This window comes from Myotis nattereri, assembly GCF_964212035.1.
Source record: "Myotis nattereri genome assembly, chromosome: 9".
NCBI classification, from domain to species: Eukaryota; Metazoa; Chordata; class Mammalia; order Chiroptera; family Vespertilionidae; genus Myotis; species Myotis nattereri.
Window position 1 is genome coordinate 1,396,510 of NC_138084.1, and position 18,108 is coordinate 1,414,617.

Consider the following 18,108-nt stretch of genomic DNA (forward strand, 5'->3'; position numbering starts at 1 on the left):
GCGGCCACTGTACCGCGTGGGCAGGGAGGGCGCGGTGTGTGCGCGCCGAGCGTGCGGGCCAGACCCCACTCGGGGGTGGGGGTTGCGGAGGGGCGCAGGGGTCCACCCGCCATCCCCCGCCCCGGCCTAGCCACTGCTCCTGGCTCCCGCCACAGCGGGCGGCGCCTCACCCGCACCCGAGGCCACGGTCGGGGCCTGAGTGTTTACTGCCCCAGCTGGACCCCACCCACAGGGCACAGGCTGTGCCCCCAAACGTCCCGGGTCTGTGCTCTCGAGGGGGCTCCTGAGCCTCCTCCAGGCCAAGAGTCGCCGCGTCAAGTGGAGAGGGGGCTCCCCAGTGCAGGCGTCCTCCTCGGCCTGGTTGCCCCGGGAGCCCCGGGAGCCCCGGGAGGGGAAACTGGCCGCTAGGGGGCCGGGACCTGGGAGGCCCCGCAGCTGCGGGAGGGATCGCCCTGCACGCCCCCCCGCCCCGCCCCCGCGCCCCGGGGCCCAGCCACGGACGCGCCGCCGGGGGTTCGAATGACACTTTATTCCGCGCAGTGCGGGGCGGGGCGGGGGGTGGAGGGGGGCGGGGGGGAGGGGGGCGTGGGCGGCCGCCCCCCGGGGCGCTAGATGTAGGTGGAGTCGGTGCCCGGCGCGTCGGCGCGGGGTCCCCAGCCAGGTCCTGCGTCCGCGCCCTCGTCGTCGCTGCCGGAGTCGCCGGCGCCGTCCGCGTCCGAGACGGGCGCGTTGAGCACCACCACGTCGGCCTCTGCCCCGATGTTCTCGCCGAACCACACGGCCTTGTAGCCGCCCTCGGGCCGCCGCTCCTTGGTCAGGATGGACCTCACGCCCGCCGGCCCGCCCTCATCCCGGGCCGCGGCGGGGGACTCGGGGGCTCGGCTGGGGGACGGCGAGGAGGGGGGCGCGGGAGGCGCGGGCAACGGGGGCGTGGGCGGCGGGGGCACCGGGGGCTCGGGCGGGACCTCGGCTGGGGTGCCTTCGGGGACCGGGCTGGGGGCCGGCGCCCAGCTGGGCTCGCGGTCGTCGGGAAGGAAGGCCTTGTTGTCGAAGCCGTAGGGCTGGGCCTCCTGGGGAGGAGGCGGGAGCCGCGCCATCAGCGGGGACCCTGGGCCTGGGCGCAGACCCGGTCCCCGCCTCCCCAGAGACAGGGGTCCCCGCTAGTCCCTCCCGTGTCCTCTGCTCTCCCCCCAGCCCCCATCCTTGGTCTGCAGCCCGGGGCACAGCCCTGCCCATCTGTTCATCTCCTCTCGGCTCTGCGCCCCCCTCGCTGCCCGCCTGCACCTGGCTCACCAGGGCTTTGCTGGAGCAGCACTGGAACCAGGGGCCGTAGTGTTTGTGCAAGAGGATCACCAGGGCCAGGAGCGCCAGGAGCAGCAGGGAGCCCAGCACCCCGCCCAGGACCCCCATCTCCACAGCCGAGAAGCGCTGGTCCTCCGCGTGGCCGCCGTCCCCAGTGCCTCCAGCCCCAGTCGAGCCTGCAGGCCACACCACCGCCCCTCTGTCAGCTCAGCCCGGCACATCCCTTACCAACGTGGTCAGGCTCAGACGCCCTGGGACAGGACAGGCCAGCGCCCCCCCCCCCCAGCTCTCCTGCCCCCAGAGGCTGTGTTTCCAGGGACCCCTGGGGGCCAGGCTGCTGAAGGGAGGGTCCAGGTGGGAGGTGAGGACAGTGCTGGGCCAGTGGGGTGGGCAGCCTGGGAACTGTGGCTTCTGGCATGCCCCCCCACACACACACACACACCCCAGTTTACCTCCCCAGGGCTCCCCCCTTTGGATTTCACAGTCCACATGGCCCTGCTGGTCCAACCTGGGGCGGGGCGGGGCCGGGCAGGCCCTCCAGGGAGTCCCAGGATCACCCAGCCTCATGGTCAGGGAACAAGGGTGACTCCAGGGTCCGGGGGTGCTACTGAGGGTGAGGGGTTCTGCTGGGCCCTGGGCACTTCTGGGAGGTACCTGGCTTTGAGGTCTGTTGTGAGCCCCCACTAGATGTGGCTGATGAGGGGGACGTGCTGGTTCCCACACTCGAGGGCCCCCCAGGCGTGGTGGACAAGGCAGATGGCTTCAGAGTTGTGCCTGAGGAGGGATGCGGGCCCATGCTCCCCCCAGAGCTGGTCGTGGAGGGTCCCTGAGAAGGTTTGGGGGGCTTGGGGGCTTCGGGAGTAGAGGTGCTTAAGGGGGGGTGCGGGCTCATGCTCCCCCCAGAGCTGGTCGTGGAGGGTCCCTGAGAAGGTTTGGGGGGCCTGGAGGGTTCCGGAGTAGAGGTGCCTGAGGGGGGGTGTGGGCCCATGCTCCCCCCAGAGCTGGTCGTGGAGGGTCCCTGAGAAGGTTTGGGGGGCCTGGAGGGTTCCGGAGTAGAGGTGCCTGAGGGGGGGTGCGGGCCTGTGCTCCCCCCAGAGCTGGTCGTGGAGGGTCCCTGAGAAGGTTTGGGGGGTTCCGGAGTAGAGGTGCCTGAGGGGGGGTGCGGGCCCATGCTTCCCCCAGAGCTGGTCGTGGAGGGTCCCTGAGAAGGCTCGGGGGGCCTGGGGGCTTCCGAAGTGGAGCTGCTTGAGGGCCGGGTTGTTCTTCCAGTCTCTGGGGGTGTTGGGGAACCTGGGGGGCCTGGGGGCCGGGGACACAGCTCCGCTTGCCTCTGTCCCCAGCAGGCCCCAGCAAGATCCCTCCCTGAGGTGACCAGGCCGAGACTCACCTGTGGGGGGCGGCTCCTGCTCAGAGACCTGGATCTCCACCACTGTGGTCGCTGTGCCCGCCGTCACCGTGTTCTTGGCCTGCACCTAGGGACGGGAGGGGGCTTGTCCCTCTGAGGTGCCCCCTGGGCCCCGCCCCTCAGGTGCTGCGGCTCCTCACCTCCGCATAGAAGACGCCGGCCTGCCCCAGCGGGACGGCCGTCAGCACCGCCTCCCCGTCCATCCGGAAGTCGGAGTTGTTGGTGATTTCATAGGTTATGGCCGAGTTGAGGTCCTGGACACGGCCCCGGTGAGCGCTGGGCCCAGGCTGCCCCCATGGCCCCCACCCACCCCCAGAGGGGAGGCCAGGCCCGTCCAGGGACCGGGCGGCACCTACTGGGAACTCGGGGTCCTGGGCCTGGATCCTCAGGGGCTGGGAGGGGTCCGCTGCATCCTTGACCGCCACGCCCACACCAGAGCCCAGAGCCACGGCGCCGCGGTACAGGCTCTGCGGGAACCGGGGCAAGCTCCCCGCGGCGGCACGGGCCTCTATGGTGACCTGGGTCACTGAGTACCGGGCCCGGTCCTCCTGCTCACCCTGGGGTGGGGGCAGCAGCAGTGACCAGTGAGTCCTTGCAGGGCAGGAACCAGGGCGGCCGTCGATCCACAGGGGCTCAGGGAGGGGCCTGGAGACCGGGCCAGGGCACCCACCTTGACCAGCAAGAGGAAGGTCTTGGGACTGGGGACGCTCCTGGCCATGGTGAGGTTGCCCGAGTCGGCGTTGATGACAAAAGTGCCATCCTCGTTTCCTGGGGGGATGCAGGCGGGTTGGGCCGGCCCCCTCCAGCGGCCGGCGGTCCAGGGTCCCAGCTGGCTCTGCCCACGTGGGGGTGGGTCTGGGTCGGGTGCTCAGTGGAGAGACGCTGGGGCCTGGCTCACTCACCCCTCAGGATGCTGTAGATGATCCGCTGGTTGATGCCCCGATCCCCGTCCACGGCATAGATGGGCCCAGGTCGCAGGGTGAGAGGGGCTGGCTGTGGGGACGGCGGGAGGAGAGTCCCTGGGCTGGTGTGAAGCCTCCAGCTCGGCCCCTCCCCTCCCCTCACAGTGCCTGGAACATTCCGCCCTTCCACGCCCCGGGAGGGGCCTGTCCTCGGCAGGATGACCCACGACACCCTCATGGACCTGTTGGTAATGAGTCATCTTCCCAAAGACATGGGATTGGCCTGAGCGGTGGGTGTCTCAGAGGGTGGCACCCCGGGGACGGGCAGCTCGAGGGGAGGTTCTGGACCCCCTCAGGTGCCTCTGTGCACCCCTCGGGGCAGGAGCAGGGACAGGCAGCCCCTCAGGGCCCACCAGTCCCCCGCCATTGGGCCTGGCTCTGCCCCAGGACAGCTGGGCGCTGCCCACTTCATTCTCATTTCAGAGGCGTTGGCTCACCACTCCCGGGCAGAGGGTTAGACAAGATTGGTTTACAAAACAATGCTCACAGCTGTTTAAAAATCACGACTCAATTTGGCCCCAGGGCACCCAGCCCACGCGCCCCCCTCCCCTCCAATACCAGTTTGTGGCCTGTGGGGATGGCCCCCTGGTACTGGGCTTGGACGCAGATGAGAAGGTCTGAGTAGAGGCAGGGCAGGAACCAGGGCGGCCGCCGGTCCACGGGCTGCACCTCCAGGACCAGGGTGGCCGTGGCGCTGTGGCTGGGCACAGCGCTCTCGTCCTGGGTGTCCTGCGACCCGAACCCCACAGTCAGCCTGGAGCCGGGCTGGGGCGGGTCGGTGGGGCCAGGAGGGACCGACCCACCGGGGGCAGGGCCTGCTCACCCGCACACGCAGCTGCAGGGTCATGTTCTGACTCCTGTCGAAGTCCAGGGGCTGGGCCAGCCGTAGGGCAGGGAAGTTTGTGCCCACCAGGGAGAAGACGCTCCCAGCACCCTGAGGGGGGCAGAGCTGAGACCCTGGGAGGCTGTGGAGGGGGGCCAGGGGCGCCTGGGAAGGAGGGAGCGGGGGGGGGGGGGGGGGGAGGGTGGGAGGGGTGCTGACCGGCGTCACTTCCTGCAGGGTATAGAACAAGATGTCACTTTTGTCAAGGTCCGTGGCCGCCAGCTCCTCTTGGGGGATGACGATGGTGTTCACTTTCGTGTCCTGGGGGACAGAGAGGGGTTCGTCTGGCCACGCCTGTGACCCCCGGGGACCCATCCCCAGGCCAAGGCCCCCACCAGCCCCCTCCCCGCCTCGCACTCACCTCGGGCACCTTCTTCGTTTTGACCTTGAAGGGGAACACGGGAGGGTTGTCGTTGACGTCCAGCACGGTCACAAAGACCTTCAGCTGGCTCACCTGGTGGACAGGCGGTGGTCAGCGCCCCCTCTTCCCCTGCGTGCAGGTGGCCCTGCTCTCCGGGCGCGGAGACCGGAGACGTCACAAGACAGCTCTGCTCCGCAGGGCCCAGACGCCCCCCCCCCCAACTTGTGAAACACTGTCGGTGCCAGTGCCCTGGGGAGAAATAACGCAGGGGAAGGGGGTGCAGCCAGCCAAATCCCATGAGGACAAGGCAGGACAGTTCCTCCCGTTGTGAATTAGAGAGTGCGCGGGGAGCCCAGCGCGGGGAGCCTGGCGCTTGAAGGGGCTGCATGAGCAGCCTGGGGCCTAGAGACGCCCTGTGACCACGGCAGCGAGCGTCTCGGCCCCGTGTGCTGAGCGCCGGCCCTTGGGGGTGTTATGCCAAGAAGAGGCGCCCTTACGTTTTAGAGGAGACACCCTGAGCTCTGCACAGGTGGGCGCTGTGAGCTGGGTGGGGCGCGGCTCGCAGCTGAGCTGCAGGTGCGTGGGGCTCCCTGGCCGCCCCACTGTGTCTGCGTGTTTGCGGTTCCCTCCACGGAAGGGTCAGGAGTTGTGGGGGGCGGGCGCTCTCGGTGGTGGGGTTTGCGAGTCTGCAGCTTGGGGACAGTCTGGCTGGAGGACGTGTGGGCGTTGCCAGCACAGGTGACGCTTGACAACAGGCCACTGGGTGAGGTCCCTGGAGAGGGCCCGAGCTGGGAGCGCTCTGAAGTCCCAGGGGAGGGGCGGACATGGGCGCCGGCCCGGGAGGGGGGCACTCACCACAGTGTCGCCTCTCCTGCACTCCAGGTCTGCCAGCAGCATCGTTCTGTCCTGTGGGCCGAGTGTGTCAGGAACCACCTGCCCAGCCGGGCGCAGCACCACCCCATCCACAGAGGGGAGACCGAGGCCGAGGGGCAGGTGCTCGCCCATAGTCCAGGGGAACAGGCAGCTTTGTCCCCCAAGGGCCCCAGTCCCCCGGCCCCGGCCTGCCCTCAACCAAGAGGGCCAGTCACTGCCTGTGGGCAGGGCCACCGGGCCCACCAGCGCACCTCATAGTCCGGCGTCACATTGAGAAACAGCTGGTTCCCCTGGATCCGAAACGCGTGGGGGGTGGACAAGGGCCCGAGGGTCACCTGCTGGCCCTGGGGGACCTGGATGTCCACCAGGGGCCCACTGAGCACCGTGTTTTCCTCGATTTGAAAGAGGGTCTGGTTCACAGAGCAGCCTGGGGAGCGGGAGCGGGAGGGTCAGCACCACCCACCGCCCCACCCAGCCCTCCCGCCCACCGCCCAGCCCTCCCGCCAGCCAAGCCCACCCTGAGCCTGGGCCAGGGCCAGGAGCAGAGCCAGCAGCAGGGCCCAAGCCCCCATCTCGGGCGGCGGGGGTCGGGTCGGGCCCGGCGTCCAGGGCCCTCCGAGCTGTGCTGGCGCTGGTGCCGGTGCCGGTGCAGTCTCTGCCCACGACCTTCGCCCCTGCGGGCACCGCCCCACTTTATGGCCTTTCCAGGGACTGGCCTCCACCAAGGGGGCTCCCGCCGGCCGAGCGCCAGGCCTGGTGGTTGCTGGGCAGCAGCCAGGTCACATGCAGGGGCTCAACCCACAAGATGTGAGGCGGAAAGGAGCCAGGGGGTTCTCTGGGCACCGGGTAGGGGTGGGGGAGGAGGAGGGGATGGTCGCGGGGGTGGGGTGGTGGGGTGGGGGAGTCACAAGGACAAGGGGTTATGGGGCGGGGGGGTCACAAGGACGGGGGGTTAGGGGGTACGGGGGGGGGGCCGGGGGAGAAGACTGGGAAGGGGCTGGCCTTTGGCTTCTGAGTTTGCTGTACCTGCTCCCTCTGCTGGGCTCTTGTGCCAGAGCCATCTTGGGGCAAAGACCCTAAGGCAGCCCCGCGAGGTGGGGACCCCAGCTTCTCCTCCGGCCCCCGGCCCCCCCCCCGTCCCCACACCTCCCATCTCGGTCTGTGAGGAGAGGCTGTGGGTGTTCTGGGGACAGGCCTGCCAGCCCCAGCACCCAGCCGCACCCTCGGGCGGAGCTGGAGGGCCGCAGTCCTGGGGAAGACGGTGCTTCAGGGGTCCTGGGTCCCCACGGTGCCCACCAGCGGGCGACTCTGGAGAGGTTCCTTGGCCCAGGCCTCCAACTGCCCTGCCCTCGCCTTTCCTTGGACCCCAACCCCACATCCAGGGAGAGGCCTCGGGGGTCAGGAGGCAGGAGGGGCCCTGCTGGCTCCCGCAGCGACAGCTCCCGTGCGGGTGCCTGTGTGGCCTCCTGCACCCCAGCACCCCTTGGGGTGTCAGCACTGTCCCTGCTCCACAGCCTGGGCTGGTCAAGCCCCTCGCCCAGGACCACACACCTGGACAAGAGCCCAGACTCCTGGCCCCTTGTGACGCCCCCTTCCCCACCTGTCACCTCTTCCAGCCCATCCTGAGCCCCCCCAAACTCAGCCCCCCTAGATGCCCCTGAATGTTTGCTGAATGGATGACAAGGGGTGCGGGGAGTGGGGGTGCTGGGGAGCTCAGTCAATGGAACAGGAGGTGGCACCGATGATGCCAGAGATAAGGAACCGGGAAGGTGAGGCGCCCCGTGGCTGCCCAGGTTTAAAGGGCAGTGGGCGTGGCCTCAGCGCTGACTCCGCGATGCGCCGCCCCCTCCCACAGCTCCGCCCCGGCTGCCCCCACGGCGCCGCACACACGGGCTCACAGGCCGGGTTGAATTCCTCCTTTATTGGTGCCAAGTGCCAGCCCCCTCCCCCTGCACCCCTCCCGCGTCCGGGCGCCCTGGTCCAGGCGGGGAGGAGGGGGGTTCCTCCGTCGTCACAGCCGCTTCTGGGTCTCCCCAGGGATCACCGGGCCGGAAGCCAGGACCGCAGACCTCGATCCAGGAGGCAGCCTGGGGGCCCAGGCTTGGTCCAGGGGGGCCCTCAGGGGTGTCCTGCCGCCACAGTCGGGTTAGGGGCGGGGCTTGGAGCTGGAGACCCCGCCCACCTGGTGAACTGACTCAGTCCCACTCCCAGACCCCTGGCCCGCCGGCTGTCCGAGGCGCCCCTGACCCGGGGGGCCCGCCCTGACCCTGGGAGCCCGCCCTGACCCTGGAGGCCCACCCTGACCCTGGGAGCCCGCCCTGACCCGGGGGGCCCACCCTGACCCTGGGGGCCCGCCGGCTGTCCGAGGCGCCCCTGACCCGGGGGGCCCGCCCTGACCCAGGGGGCCCACCCTGACCCTGGGGGCCCACCCTGACCCTGGGAGCCCGCCCTGACCCGGGGGGCCCGCCCTGACCCGGGGGGCCCCAGCGCACCAGGGGACGGGCCCGGGGGCCGCGCTCACCAGGTCTGCAGGGCGGGCGAGCTGGACCACAGCAGGCAGAAGGGTCCCTCCGCAGACTTGGTCCAGGACGTGCTGTTCTCGGTGTCCTGCTCGCTGCCCCCAGCCCAAATCAGAATTAGTCCTGGGGTTGGCGTGAGACTGCGGAGGTGAGGCGCGCCCCCAGCGGGCCTGCCCCCCTCAGGGGTCCCCGCTCCCAGGTGCAGCCCCGCCTCACCTGCGCTTCCCGACCAGGCCCTGGAGCAGCCGCTGCAGCCGCGCGCTCTCCCGCAGGCGGCTGAGCTCGCTGGTGAACGTCCCGTCCGAGTGCCGGGGGGCCCTGGGGAGGGCGCGGGGCGCGGGAGGGTGAGGGCCGGGCCGGCAGGGCGGACGCGGGGCCGGGGCGGGGCACACCGCGGGGCGGGGGCCGAGGAGCGCGCGGCTCACCTGGGGGGCGCGGGGCGCGCGGCGGAGCCCCCGAGCAGCGGCAGCAGCGGCAGCAGCAGCAGCAGCAGGGCCCGGGGGGCCATGGTGGGCGCGGCCGGCGAGCTGAGCGCGGCTGCCCGGCCTGAGCCCGCGCGGCCCTTATAGCGGGTCCGGCGAGGGGCGGGCGGGGGGCCGCAGCACCGCCCCGGCTCCGCTCAGCCCCGGTCACGCCCCATCGATCCGCGGGGAAGGTCAGGGCCGCCCCCCCATCTGTCGCCCCGGCTGGCGGCCCGTCTCCAGGTCCCGCCGCCTCGGCGCCCCTGGGCGGGCTTGGGGGGAAGTCAGCCCCGCGGGGGCCGGGTGGGGGCGGGGGGCCGGACTGGCTGTGCTGAGCGTCCGCACCTGGGCGCCCAGGGCCTGGGAGATGGGCTCGGGCGGGTCTGGGCCGGGACGAAAGGCTGGGCGAGCGGGTCGCGGGGTCCCTGGAGAGGCGGCGCGGGGCCAGCGGAACTCGGCCCGTGGCGTCACTGCCATTCACCCCGGGGAGGGGGGGGCACCTGTGACCTCACTGCCACTCACTGCGGGGCAGGGGCGGGCGGAGACCCGAGCCCGGGGGCCTCGCCATTGCTAGTATTTTTCCGGGCAGCAGAGACGTGAGCCTGAGTCAGGGGCGATCAGGGGTGGGGCCGCCGCAGGAGGTGGGGAGGCAGCTGGGATCGATAGGGGATTAAGTTGGGCTTTTTAACAGCCGGTCCGGACGCACGAAATCCGTAACCATCAATCGCACGTCTAGGAAACGAGTCATAAACCGATCCCGGCGCGGAACCTCGGTGCGTTTAAGGGGCAGTGAGCAGCCGGTCCTCCCGGGGCCGTTCTGGGCTCAGCCCAGCTCCAGCCCCTCCGGCCGCCGGGCTGCGCGGAGGAGCCCATGCGGACACATCGCTTACAACGGAGGCCGCCGAGGAGTGGGGCCGCTCGCAGTGTTGTCCTTCTGTGGTTTGGACAAATGTGAAGTGACCCGTGTGCACCGTCCCAGTCTCATTCGGAGCAGTTTCCCGCCCCCCGGCTCTCCTGCTGCATCTGTGCCCGCCCCCCCCCAATCCCGGCACCAGGGGTCCCGCTGTCCCCACAGCTCGGCCTCCCCCCCCCCAATCCCGGCACCAGGGGTCCCGCTGTCCCCACAGCTCGGCCTCCCCCCCCCCAATCCCGGCACCAGGGGTCCCGCTGTCCCCACAGCTCGGCCTCCCCCCCCCCAATCCCGGCACCAGGGGTCCCGCTGTCCCCACAGCTCGGCCTTTTCCAGTCCCAGAGTTGGAACCACACAGTGTAGCCTCCGCAGGCCGCTTCTGGCCTTGACCGTCCCTCCGTGCCTGTTCAGCGCGGCCGCTCATGTCTCCGTTCGGAGCGCTATTCCTCACCCACGGGCGGCTTCTTTACCCATCGCCCCAGGAAGGCCATCGCGGTTGCTCCAGGCCTTGGCACCATGTGCAGGCTGTTCGTGGGCGTGAATTTTCAGCTCCTTTGGGTAAATACCCAGGAGCACAATTGCTGGGTCCGACGGCGAGAAACCACCACCTGCCTGGCCAGGCATCTGCACATCTGCGTCCCCAGCACAGAGCCGTCCCGCTGCCCTGCGCCCGCCCCGCACGAGGGGGTGGGGGGGGCGGGGGGGGGGTCTTGCTGTCACAAGAGGGTTCTGTCACTGACTCTTGCCCACTGTCCCTGCTGCTTAGATTTTCCTGGGTCCTCACCAGAAAATATATTTTCCATTGATTTTTTTTTTTAGAGAGAGAGTGGAAGGGCGGGAGGTGAGAAAGAGAGAGAGAAATGTGGATGTGAGAGAGATACATCAATTGGTTGCCTCCCACACTTGCCCCGACCAGGGCTGGGGATTGAACCTACAGCCCAGGTACGAGCCCTGACCGGGAACTGAACCAGCGACCCTTTGGTGCCTGGAGGACGCCCGAACAGCTGAGCCACACCAGCCAGGCCGTGGGTCTCTGCTCTTCCCTGCCTGCCTGGCACCTGCAGGCTGTGTTGAATGGGGGTGGGGAGCAGGCGTCCCTGTCTTGTTCCTCATCTTGGAGGGGAAGTTGCCCTCTCTCATCGAGTCGGGTGAGCTGAGCGGTTCTCAGGGGCGGCCTCCATCGGGTTGAGGACGTTGCCCTCTACTCTCGCCTACTGAGTCTTTGGGTTACGAGAGTGGCTGGGTTTTGTCAGATGCGTTTCTGCTCCCACTGAGATGATTAGGTGCGCTCCCCCCCACCCCAATGCGCTGCAGGACGTCGATTGAGTTCTGTTTGCTGACTCGCCTTGGGATCCGGCTGTAAATCTCCGCTTGAGATCACACATTCAGAAAGGCTGCCGATTCAGTTGCTCCTTTTGTCCTGAGTTTCCTGAGCGGGTTCACAGGCAACACCGATGCAGCGTTCTCCTTCTTGTGATGCCATCTCTCTTGAGTTCCGAGAGTTTCGTAGACAAGTCGTTTGCTAATATTTTCTTCCATTCTGTGGCTGGAAGGGTTACTGTTAATGAAGTCCAGTTTACCTGTTTTTGCTTATGTTTAGGTCTGTCACACCTACAATCTCTTTGCCTCAGTCCTGGTCACAAAGATGTTCTCCCGGCCTTTCTTCCAAAAATTGTATAGTTTTAGGTTTATATTTAAGCCTATGATTCATCTTGAGTTCGTTTTTAAATAAAGCGTGAGGTTGGTATCAGGGTTTTGTTGGTTTTTTATTGCAATTGGAGATTAACAACATAGGCCCAAGTCATCCACGGCCACGGACGAAGCTTCGGGGAGGTCGGCTGGACTTTGACCCGAGCGTAACTGCAAGCACAAACACAGGTGGGCCGCACCGCAGAGGGAGTCCGCAGCGTTGCATGCTCGGGATGGAAAAGAAAAACGACGGCCTTTTAAGAAACGAGGAAAAAGGACACAGTACAGAGCCGGCAGAAGAAGGGAAATGACAAAGAGCAGACATCAGTGAAACTGAAAACAAACACATAAAAAATACAGGGGGAATCAATGAACCCAAAAGCTGTTTCTTTGAAAAGATCAATAAGATGGATAAACCTCTAACAAGACTGACCAAGGGGAAAAAAGGAAAGATACGACTTACAGGTACGCGGGTGGGAGAGGTGTTGTCACAGGCGTGGGAACATGTCGGCCCACCAGGCGGAAATAGCTCCTCAGCCACAGGCTACTCCACTCGGAAGGAGCCTGAGCAGTCCGTCCGGCGTGTGCTGGAGAAGCTACTTCCCGGTGAATCCTGTCCACAAGCCCTGGCTCGTGGGGCTCAATGGTTGGAGCTTCGGCCTATGGACCGGTGCACCGAAGGGTCCCGGGTTCGATCCCAGGCCCAGGGCACACACCTGAGCGGCAGGTTCGATCCACCAGGTGCAGGAGGCGGCCAGTCATTGATGTTTCTCTCTCTTTCCCTCCCTTCCCTCCTTCTCCTCCACTCTCTCACAATCAGCCAGGATTAACAATAACAACAACAAAATTCTGTCTGATGAAGAAAACTCCTGGCCCCATGCCTTCCGCGGGAAGGGTCGGGATCAGTCTCATGCAATCTGTCCCACAACATGAGGGGCAGGGAGCCCTCCCCATGGGGCCTTGAAGCCAGCATTCCTGTGGCACCGGACCCAGAGGGCCCTTCGCCGCCCCCTACGGACAGGGCTCCCTGCCAGGTGTCACCGACTCAGGGCGTCCAGTGAGCCTTCTCCTGGGGACACTTTCCCGCGGCTCTTTCTGTGCACGGCCCTCATCTGAGAGGACAGACAGTCCCGCTGACTGGGGGTTGGGGGTTGGGGGGGTGGGGGGGTGGGGGTGGGGGGAGCCGTGCACCAGGGCCTCCCCCGCCCTCCCGGCCCCGCCCCCCCCCCCCCCCCCCCCGGTGATGGGCCCAGGGAGTTGGAGGCCTGGCGGGTGCAGGGTGAGGGGGGCTCACTGGGGCTTTTCTTTTCTCGGCCACAGGCATCGCTAAGCACCCCGAGTGCTCATCCCCTCCCTCCCCCCTTCTTCTCTCACCTAAGAAGGGAGGTCAGCGCCGGTTCCCAGGTCCCAGGTCCCGGGCTGAGGGGGGCGCACACGGGCTCCAGGTCACAGGCCCCAAGGTGATAGAGCAGGTTTGGGGCTGACCACTTGGCTGCCCGCCTGGAGGCGGAGGGTCAGGCAGTGGCGGGGGGTGGGATGGGGGTGTTGGGGAGGGGTCCCGGGTACCAGACGAAAGGCTGCTTCCTGCAATGGGTGCAGGGCCTGGGCTGGAGGCCGTTATTGTGGGGGACGTGCCAGGGCACGCGGGGGTGGGGTCGGAGGGGTGCGGAGGGAGGGTGAGGGTGGACCTCGGGCCTCAAGCACCCAGGATCCTCGGGGACCCAAGGGGGCGGAGCCTGAGCGCCCAAGCCTGCGGGTGGAGTCTCCGCGCGGGGGGGGGGGGGGGCGGGGGGAACCTGAGAAGTAGGTCCTCCCACGCCTCGTGAACCGGCCCCACCAACGCCTCCAGGGGCCTCCACGAGTGTCCGTGGGAGGTGGAGCTCAGCTTGGGCACTGGGGACCCGGGGACCCCCGCGGCCGGTGGAACGGCGAGGGCGTGGGTGCTAGCGCGCCTCGGGGTGTGGTTCGGCCGACCTTCCGTCTCCGTGGGTTTCCCGGAGCCCAGACCCGCGCGCCACACCCGCCCCTGACCGGCCCGCGTGTGCCCATCACCTCGCTCAGCTTGCGTCCCATTGGCCATTGCGTGGCTCACCTACCCGCCCCCGACGTGGCAAACACAGGTGCACCGGGGCCGCCAGCCCGGGGGACCCTGCGGACGGAGAGGGGGGGCCGTGCGGGGGGGGGGGGGCCGTGCCGGGGGGCGGGGCGCCGGGTCGCGACCTGGGCGCTGTCCGCGGTGCTGAGCGCCGGCGGGGGCTCCCGGGGCTCCCGGGCCGGGCGCCATGGGGAACCGCAGCGCAGCAGAAGCCGACGGGCTGCTCGGGGGGCGGGGAGCGGGCGGCGGCGCGGGGGCGGCGGCGGCGCTGGTGGGGGGCGTGCTGCTCATCGGCGCGGTGCTCGCGGGGAACTCGCTCGTGTGCGTGAGCGTGGCGGCCGAGCGCGCCCTGCAGACGCCCACCAACTACTTCATCGTGAGCCTGGCGGCCGCGGACCTGCTGCTCGCCCTGCTCGTGCTGCCGCTGTTCGTCTACTCCGAGGTGAGCGCGGAGCCCACGCGCGGCGCCCCCTCCCGCTCCTTCGTGCCCTGTCCCCGCCACGCGACGACCCAGCGTGACCCTGCCTGTTGCCTTCCCAGGAGCCCTTCCTGCCTTAGCGTTTGTAACCACCCAAGAGAGGCCTCTGTCCTTCAAGCGGACCCCACGGCCGGCGACTGGGGCGGCCCAGGCGCACCCCCCCCCCCCGCGCCCTCCGCGGGGCCCCACCTCCCAGGGAGCCGGCTGGACAGGCAGGGTCAGGCTCCCCCGCCCGCTCCCCCTGGGCACGGACACACATCACTGCACAGGCCACAGCCGCGCGTGACCAAGATCACACACTCATGCAACCCACGGAAGGAGCCCCCCATTCGTGCACAGGCGCAGCCACCGTGGGAGGGGCAGTGAGGGGGGAGGAGGTCTGGGGGACAGCAGAGCTGAGGGGTGGCTGTGGGGTCTAGTGGCCTCGTGGAGAACCGGCGGGCCTCCGCTCTAGACCCAGCCTGGGCCTGGGGGGCCCCAGGTGCCACCCCTTCCACGCCGAGGCCTGGGCGGAGAGGCTGCTGGGCAGAGGCCAGCGGGACAAGGACATGCATGTCTGCTGTTCCGAGGGCCGCAGCCGGCGTCACCGGGCAGGTCTTAAGCTCCTAATCGTCCCGAATCAGCGGGAGGGGATTTAGATGGACGGGGTGGGGGTGGGGGCTGTCTGCTCCTTTGCCCGTGGGGGGGCGCTGGGCACAGTGAGGAGGCCTTGATATTTTTAATTCGTTTGTTTTCCAGACAATTTCACAGGCGAGGGCACAGAAGTGAAGCCATTTGTCCAAAACCCCAGAGCAGTGGCAGCTTATCCCCAGACCGACTCTCAGCCGTGCTCGGGGGAGACAAGAGCGGCGGGCGGCCCTCAGGGCAGCCCGGCGTGGGGACCCCCTGGGCCCCATGTCATCAGAGATCAGGGTCCACTCCCCCCGTCCCCCCGACCTCCCAGGCCTTTCCCAGTTCCAATAAAAGGAGGCGCGGGGGGGACCCGGCCACGGGCTGCCTGGGCCTGGCTGGGGAGTCAGTGCGTCGTGTGTCCCTTGTTGCTGCCCGCCCCCTCCTCTCGGCCCAGGTCCAGGGCGGCGTGTGGCTGCTGAGCCCCCGCCTCTGCGACGCGCTCATGGCCATGGACGTCATGCTGTGCACCGCTTCCATCTTCAACCTGTGCGCCATCAGCGTGGACAGGTGGGCGCCCCCAGCTCCCGCCCCCTTAACTGTCCCCGCCCCCAGCTCCCCATCCCTCGCCTCTGGCCCCGCCCCCAGCTCCCCATCCCTCGCCTCTGGCCCCGCCCCCAGCTCCCTGTCCTCTCCTCCTGGGGCCCCGCCCCCAGCTCCCTGTCCCTCTCCTCGGGCCCCGCCCCCAGCTCCCTGTCCCTCTCCTCGGGCCCCGCCCCCAGCTCCCTGTCACTCTCCTGGGGCCCCGCCCCCGGCTCCCTGTCCCTCTCCTCTGACCCCGCCCCCAGCTCCCTGTCCCTCTCCTCGGGCCCCGCCCCCAGCTCCCTGTCCCTCTCCTCGGGCCCCGCCCCCAGCTCCCTGTCACTCTCCTGGGGCCCCGCCCCCGGCTCCCTGTCCCTCTCCTCTGACCCCGCCCCCAGCTCCCTGTCCCTCTCCTCGGGCCCCGCCCCCAGCTTCCTGTCCCTCTCCTGGGGCCCCGCCCCCAGCTCCCTGTCCCTCTCCTCGGGCCCCGCCCCCAGCTCCCCACAAGTCCCGCCGCCCTGCCCGTGCTCCCCGCAGGTTCGTGGCCGTGGCCGTGCCCCTGCGCTACAACCGCCAGGGCCGAGGCGGGCGGCAGCTGCTGCTCATTGGCGCCACGTGGCTGCTGGCGGCGGCGGTGGCGGCGCCCGTGCTGTGCGGCCTCAACGACACGCGCGGCCGCGACCCCACCGCGTGCCGCCTGGAGGACCGCGACTACGTGGTCTATTCGTCCGTGTGCTCCTTCCTCCTGCCCTGCCCGCTCATGCTGCTGCTCTACTGGGCCACCTTCCGGGGCCTCCGGCGCTGGGGTGCCGCGCGCCGCGCCAAACTGCACGCCCGCGCGCCCCGCCGGCCCAGCGGCCCCGGCCCGCCGCCTCCCGCCGCCGCCGCGCCCCCCGAGGCCGGCCCGCCCCCGCCCCCGCCGCAAGCCCGCAGGAGCCGCGCCAAGATCACCAGCCGGGAGCGCAAGGCCATGAGGGTCCTGCCCGTGGTGGTCGGTGGGTGCCCGCCCCTGTCGGTGTGGGGCGGGGGGCGGCGGCCCGGGGCCCCGTCGGGCTCTGTAGGGCCCTGGCTCACTTCGCCCCCCCAACACCCCCCCCCCCCCCCCGGCCCAGGGGCCTTCCTGGTTTGCTGGACGCCCTTCTTCGTGGTGCACATCACGCGGGCGCTGTGCCCCGCCTGCGCCGTGCCCCCGCGGCTGGTCAGCGCGGTCACCTGGCTGGGCTACCTGAATAGCGCCCTCAACCCGCTCATCTACACGGCCTTCAACACTGAGTTCCGCACCGTCTTCCGCAAGGCCCTGCGCCCCTGCAGCTGAGCAGAGCACACCCCCCCCCCCACCCGCCCCCAGCCGACTCTGAGCTCCCACCTTGCCTCAGGGGCCAGGCCCTGGCCAGGGGGGGTCGATTCCTGGTCAGGAGGCAGCCAATCAATGGTTCTCTCTTATCACTGATGTTTCCCTCTCTCCCTTACTCTCTGAAATCAATAAAGACACCTGTGTTCTTTTTTTAAATAAATAAACGGGTTCCTTCCAAACACCTGCCCAGAAGGCCCCTCTGGGTGAGACCGGGAGGGCCCCACATGAAGCCCAGACACCCACTGACCCCCATCAGGCCCCTCCTTTCTTCCAAGGAAGCCCAGAGAACAGACCCTCCCCCCCCAAACTGACTCCTGGCTCAGGGTGAGGTGGGAGCACGGGGTGGGGTGAGGGGTTGGCGGGTTTGAACTTCGGGAGTGCTCAGCTCGGCCCAAAGAGAGGCATTCAGGCCCGGGCTCTGCTCCCTGGGGTGCCCTGGGGCTCACCACAGTGCCCACAGCTCCAGCAGGCCCCCTTCCGCACACCTGAGCCCCAGCTTCAGGGCCCAGCCCCCATCCAGCGTTCTGGGCTAGCAGCTTCCTCCCTCATGCCCCCACTGCCCTCCTCCCCACCCCCCCTGCTCCGCCCCAAGGGACAGAGTGGACAGTTTACCCTGCAGGGGCTTTGCATTGGGCTGGGGACAAAGCTTCCCGCAGTCCCCCCCCTCCCCCCAGACCAGCCAAGGTGGCCGCTCGGCTGTCCTGTGAAAACACAGCTGAGCTGACTCCAGGTCAGAGCACAGCTCCTGCCAGAGCCGCCCAAAGCCTGAGGAGAGGGCTGGGTGCTGGTGGGCCCACCGAGGAGACTCCCTCCTCCCCCAAGGGCACTCAGCCACCCTCAGCCCGAGTGGTGGGGCCCAAGGCCAAGGCAGGGCAGAGCCACCCAAGCTGCCCCCCCAAGACACAGCTCTCAGCCCCTCCAACCAGCGCAGCCCCGCGCGGACTTCCTGTCTGCCCACGGGAGGAGTGCTGGGAGCTGTCTGTCCCGCAGACGGCAGCTGCATGCCGAGTTCTCTCCTGCATCTGTGGGGTACGGCTGTGCGGTGCCGGGCACCAGGCACGGCTCTGCCTGCGAAGATGGCCCCTCTCTGGGTGTGCACCCTCTCCTGCTCCTGGTCTCTGCTGCCGCCTCCTCCAAGAAGCCTCCCTGACCACCCCCATCCCCTTGGAGACTTGTCCCGTGGCCACCTGTCCCTGCTGAATAATAAGACTGTTTCCTGCTGGACAAGGATCTGATGGATGGAGGTGGGGGTGTGGGGAACCTGGGCAGAGCCCAGCTTTGGTGGTTGCTTGAGTTTGGGGCACCTTCTTTCTGTACACATTTCAGAGAGGAAGGGAGATGGGGAGAGAGAAACATCAACGATGAGAATCCCCGGTCGGCCGCCTCCTGCACGCGCCCGATTGGGATTGAGCCCGACCCGGGGCGTGTGCCCTGGCAAGGAATTGAACCGAAGCCTCCCGGGACGCAGGCCAACGCTCAACCCCTGAGCCACGCGGGCTGGGCCTGAGGCCTCTCTGTTGTGGAGAAAAGGGGAAGTGTGATTGTCCACAGTTCCAGGGGACCTTCCCCGGAGGCCAGCCGCTCCTGCAGGGCCTGGCCTGGGAGGAGCCGGTGCCGTTGTCCAC

At 68.7% G+C, this 18,108-nt stretch overlaps 3 protein-coding genes across 3 annotated transcripts; 1 reads left to right on the forward strand and 2 right to left on the reverse strand.

Annotated features, from left to right (window-relative positions):
• Positions 1-608: 608 nt before the first annotated feature.
• Positions 609-6,358, reverse strand: CDHR5 (cadherin related family member 5; the record flags this gene model as incomplete). The annotated part of the gene is made up of 15 exons (XM_081099137.1): positions 609-1,070; positions 1,294-1,478; positions 1,957-2,601; positions 2,690-2,774; positions 2,848-2,961; positions 3,064-3,264; positions 3,378-3,475; positions 3,610-3,700; positions 4,228-4,398; positions 4,493-4,603; positions 4,712-4,813; positions 4,914-5,006; positions 5,769-5,819; positions 6,038-6,213; positions 6,304-6,358. The coding sequence occupies 15 exons, from the start codon at positions 6,356-6,358 to the stop codon at positions 609-611; spliced, it is 2,640 nt and encodes an 879-aa protein (XP_080955263.1).
• Positions 6,359-7,688: 1,330 nt separating this feature from the next.
• Positions 7,689-9,761, reverse strand: SCT (secretin). The gene is made up of 4 exons (XM_081099145.1): positions 8,731-9,761; positions 8,522-8,623; positions 8,308-8,400; positions 7,689-7,915 (listed from the first exon to the last, which is right to left on the reverse strand). The coding sequence occupies exons 1-4, from the start codon at positions 8,811-8,813 to the stop codon at positions 7,798-7,800; spliced, it is 396 nt and encodes a 131-aa protein (XP_080955271.1). The 5' UTR covers positions 8,814-9,761; the 3' UTR covers positions 7,689-7,797.
• Positions 9,762-13,647: 3,886 nt separating this feature from the next.
• Positions 13,648-16,497, forward strand: DRD4 (dopamine receptor D4; the record flags this gene model as incomplete). The annotated part of the gene is made up of 4 exons (XM_081099144.1): positions 13,648-13,902; positions 15,005-15,117; positions 15,667-16,124; positions 16,242-16,497. 4 exons carry the CDS (start codon positions 13,648-13,650, stop codon positions 16,442-16,444), a joined length of 1,029 nt encoding a protein of 342 aa, XP_080955270.1. The 3' UTR covers positions 16,445-16,497.
• Between the last annotated feature and the right edge of the window lie 1,611 nt (positions 16,498-18,108).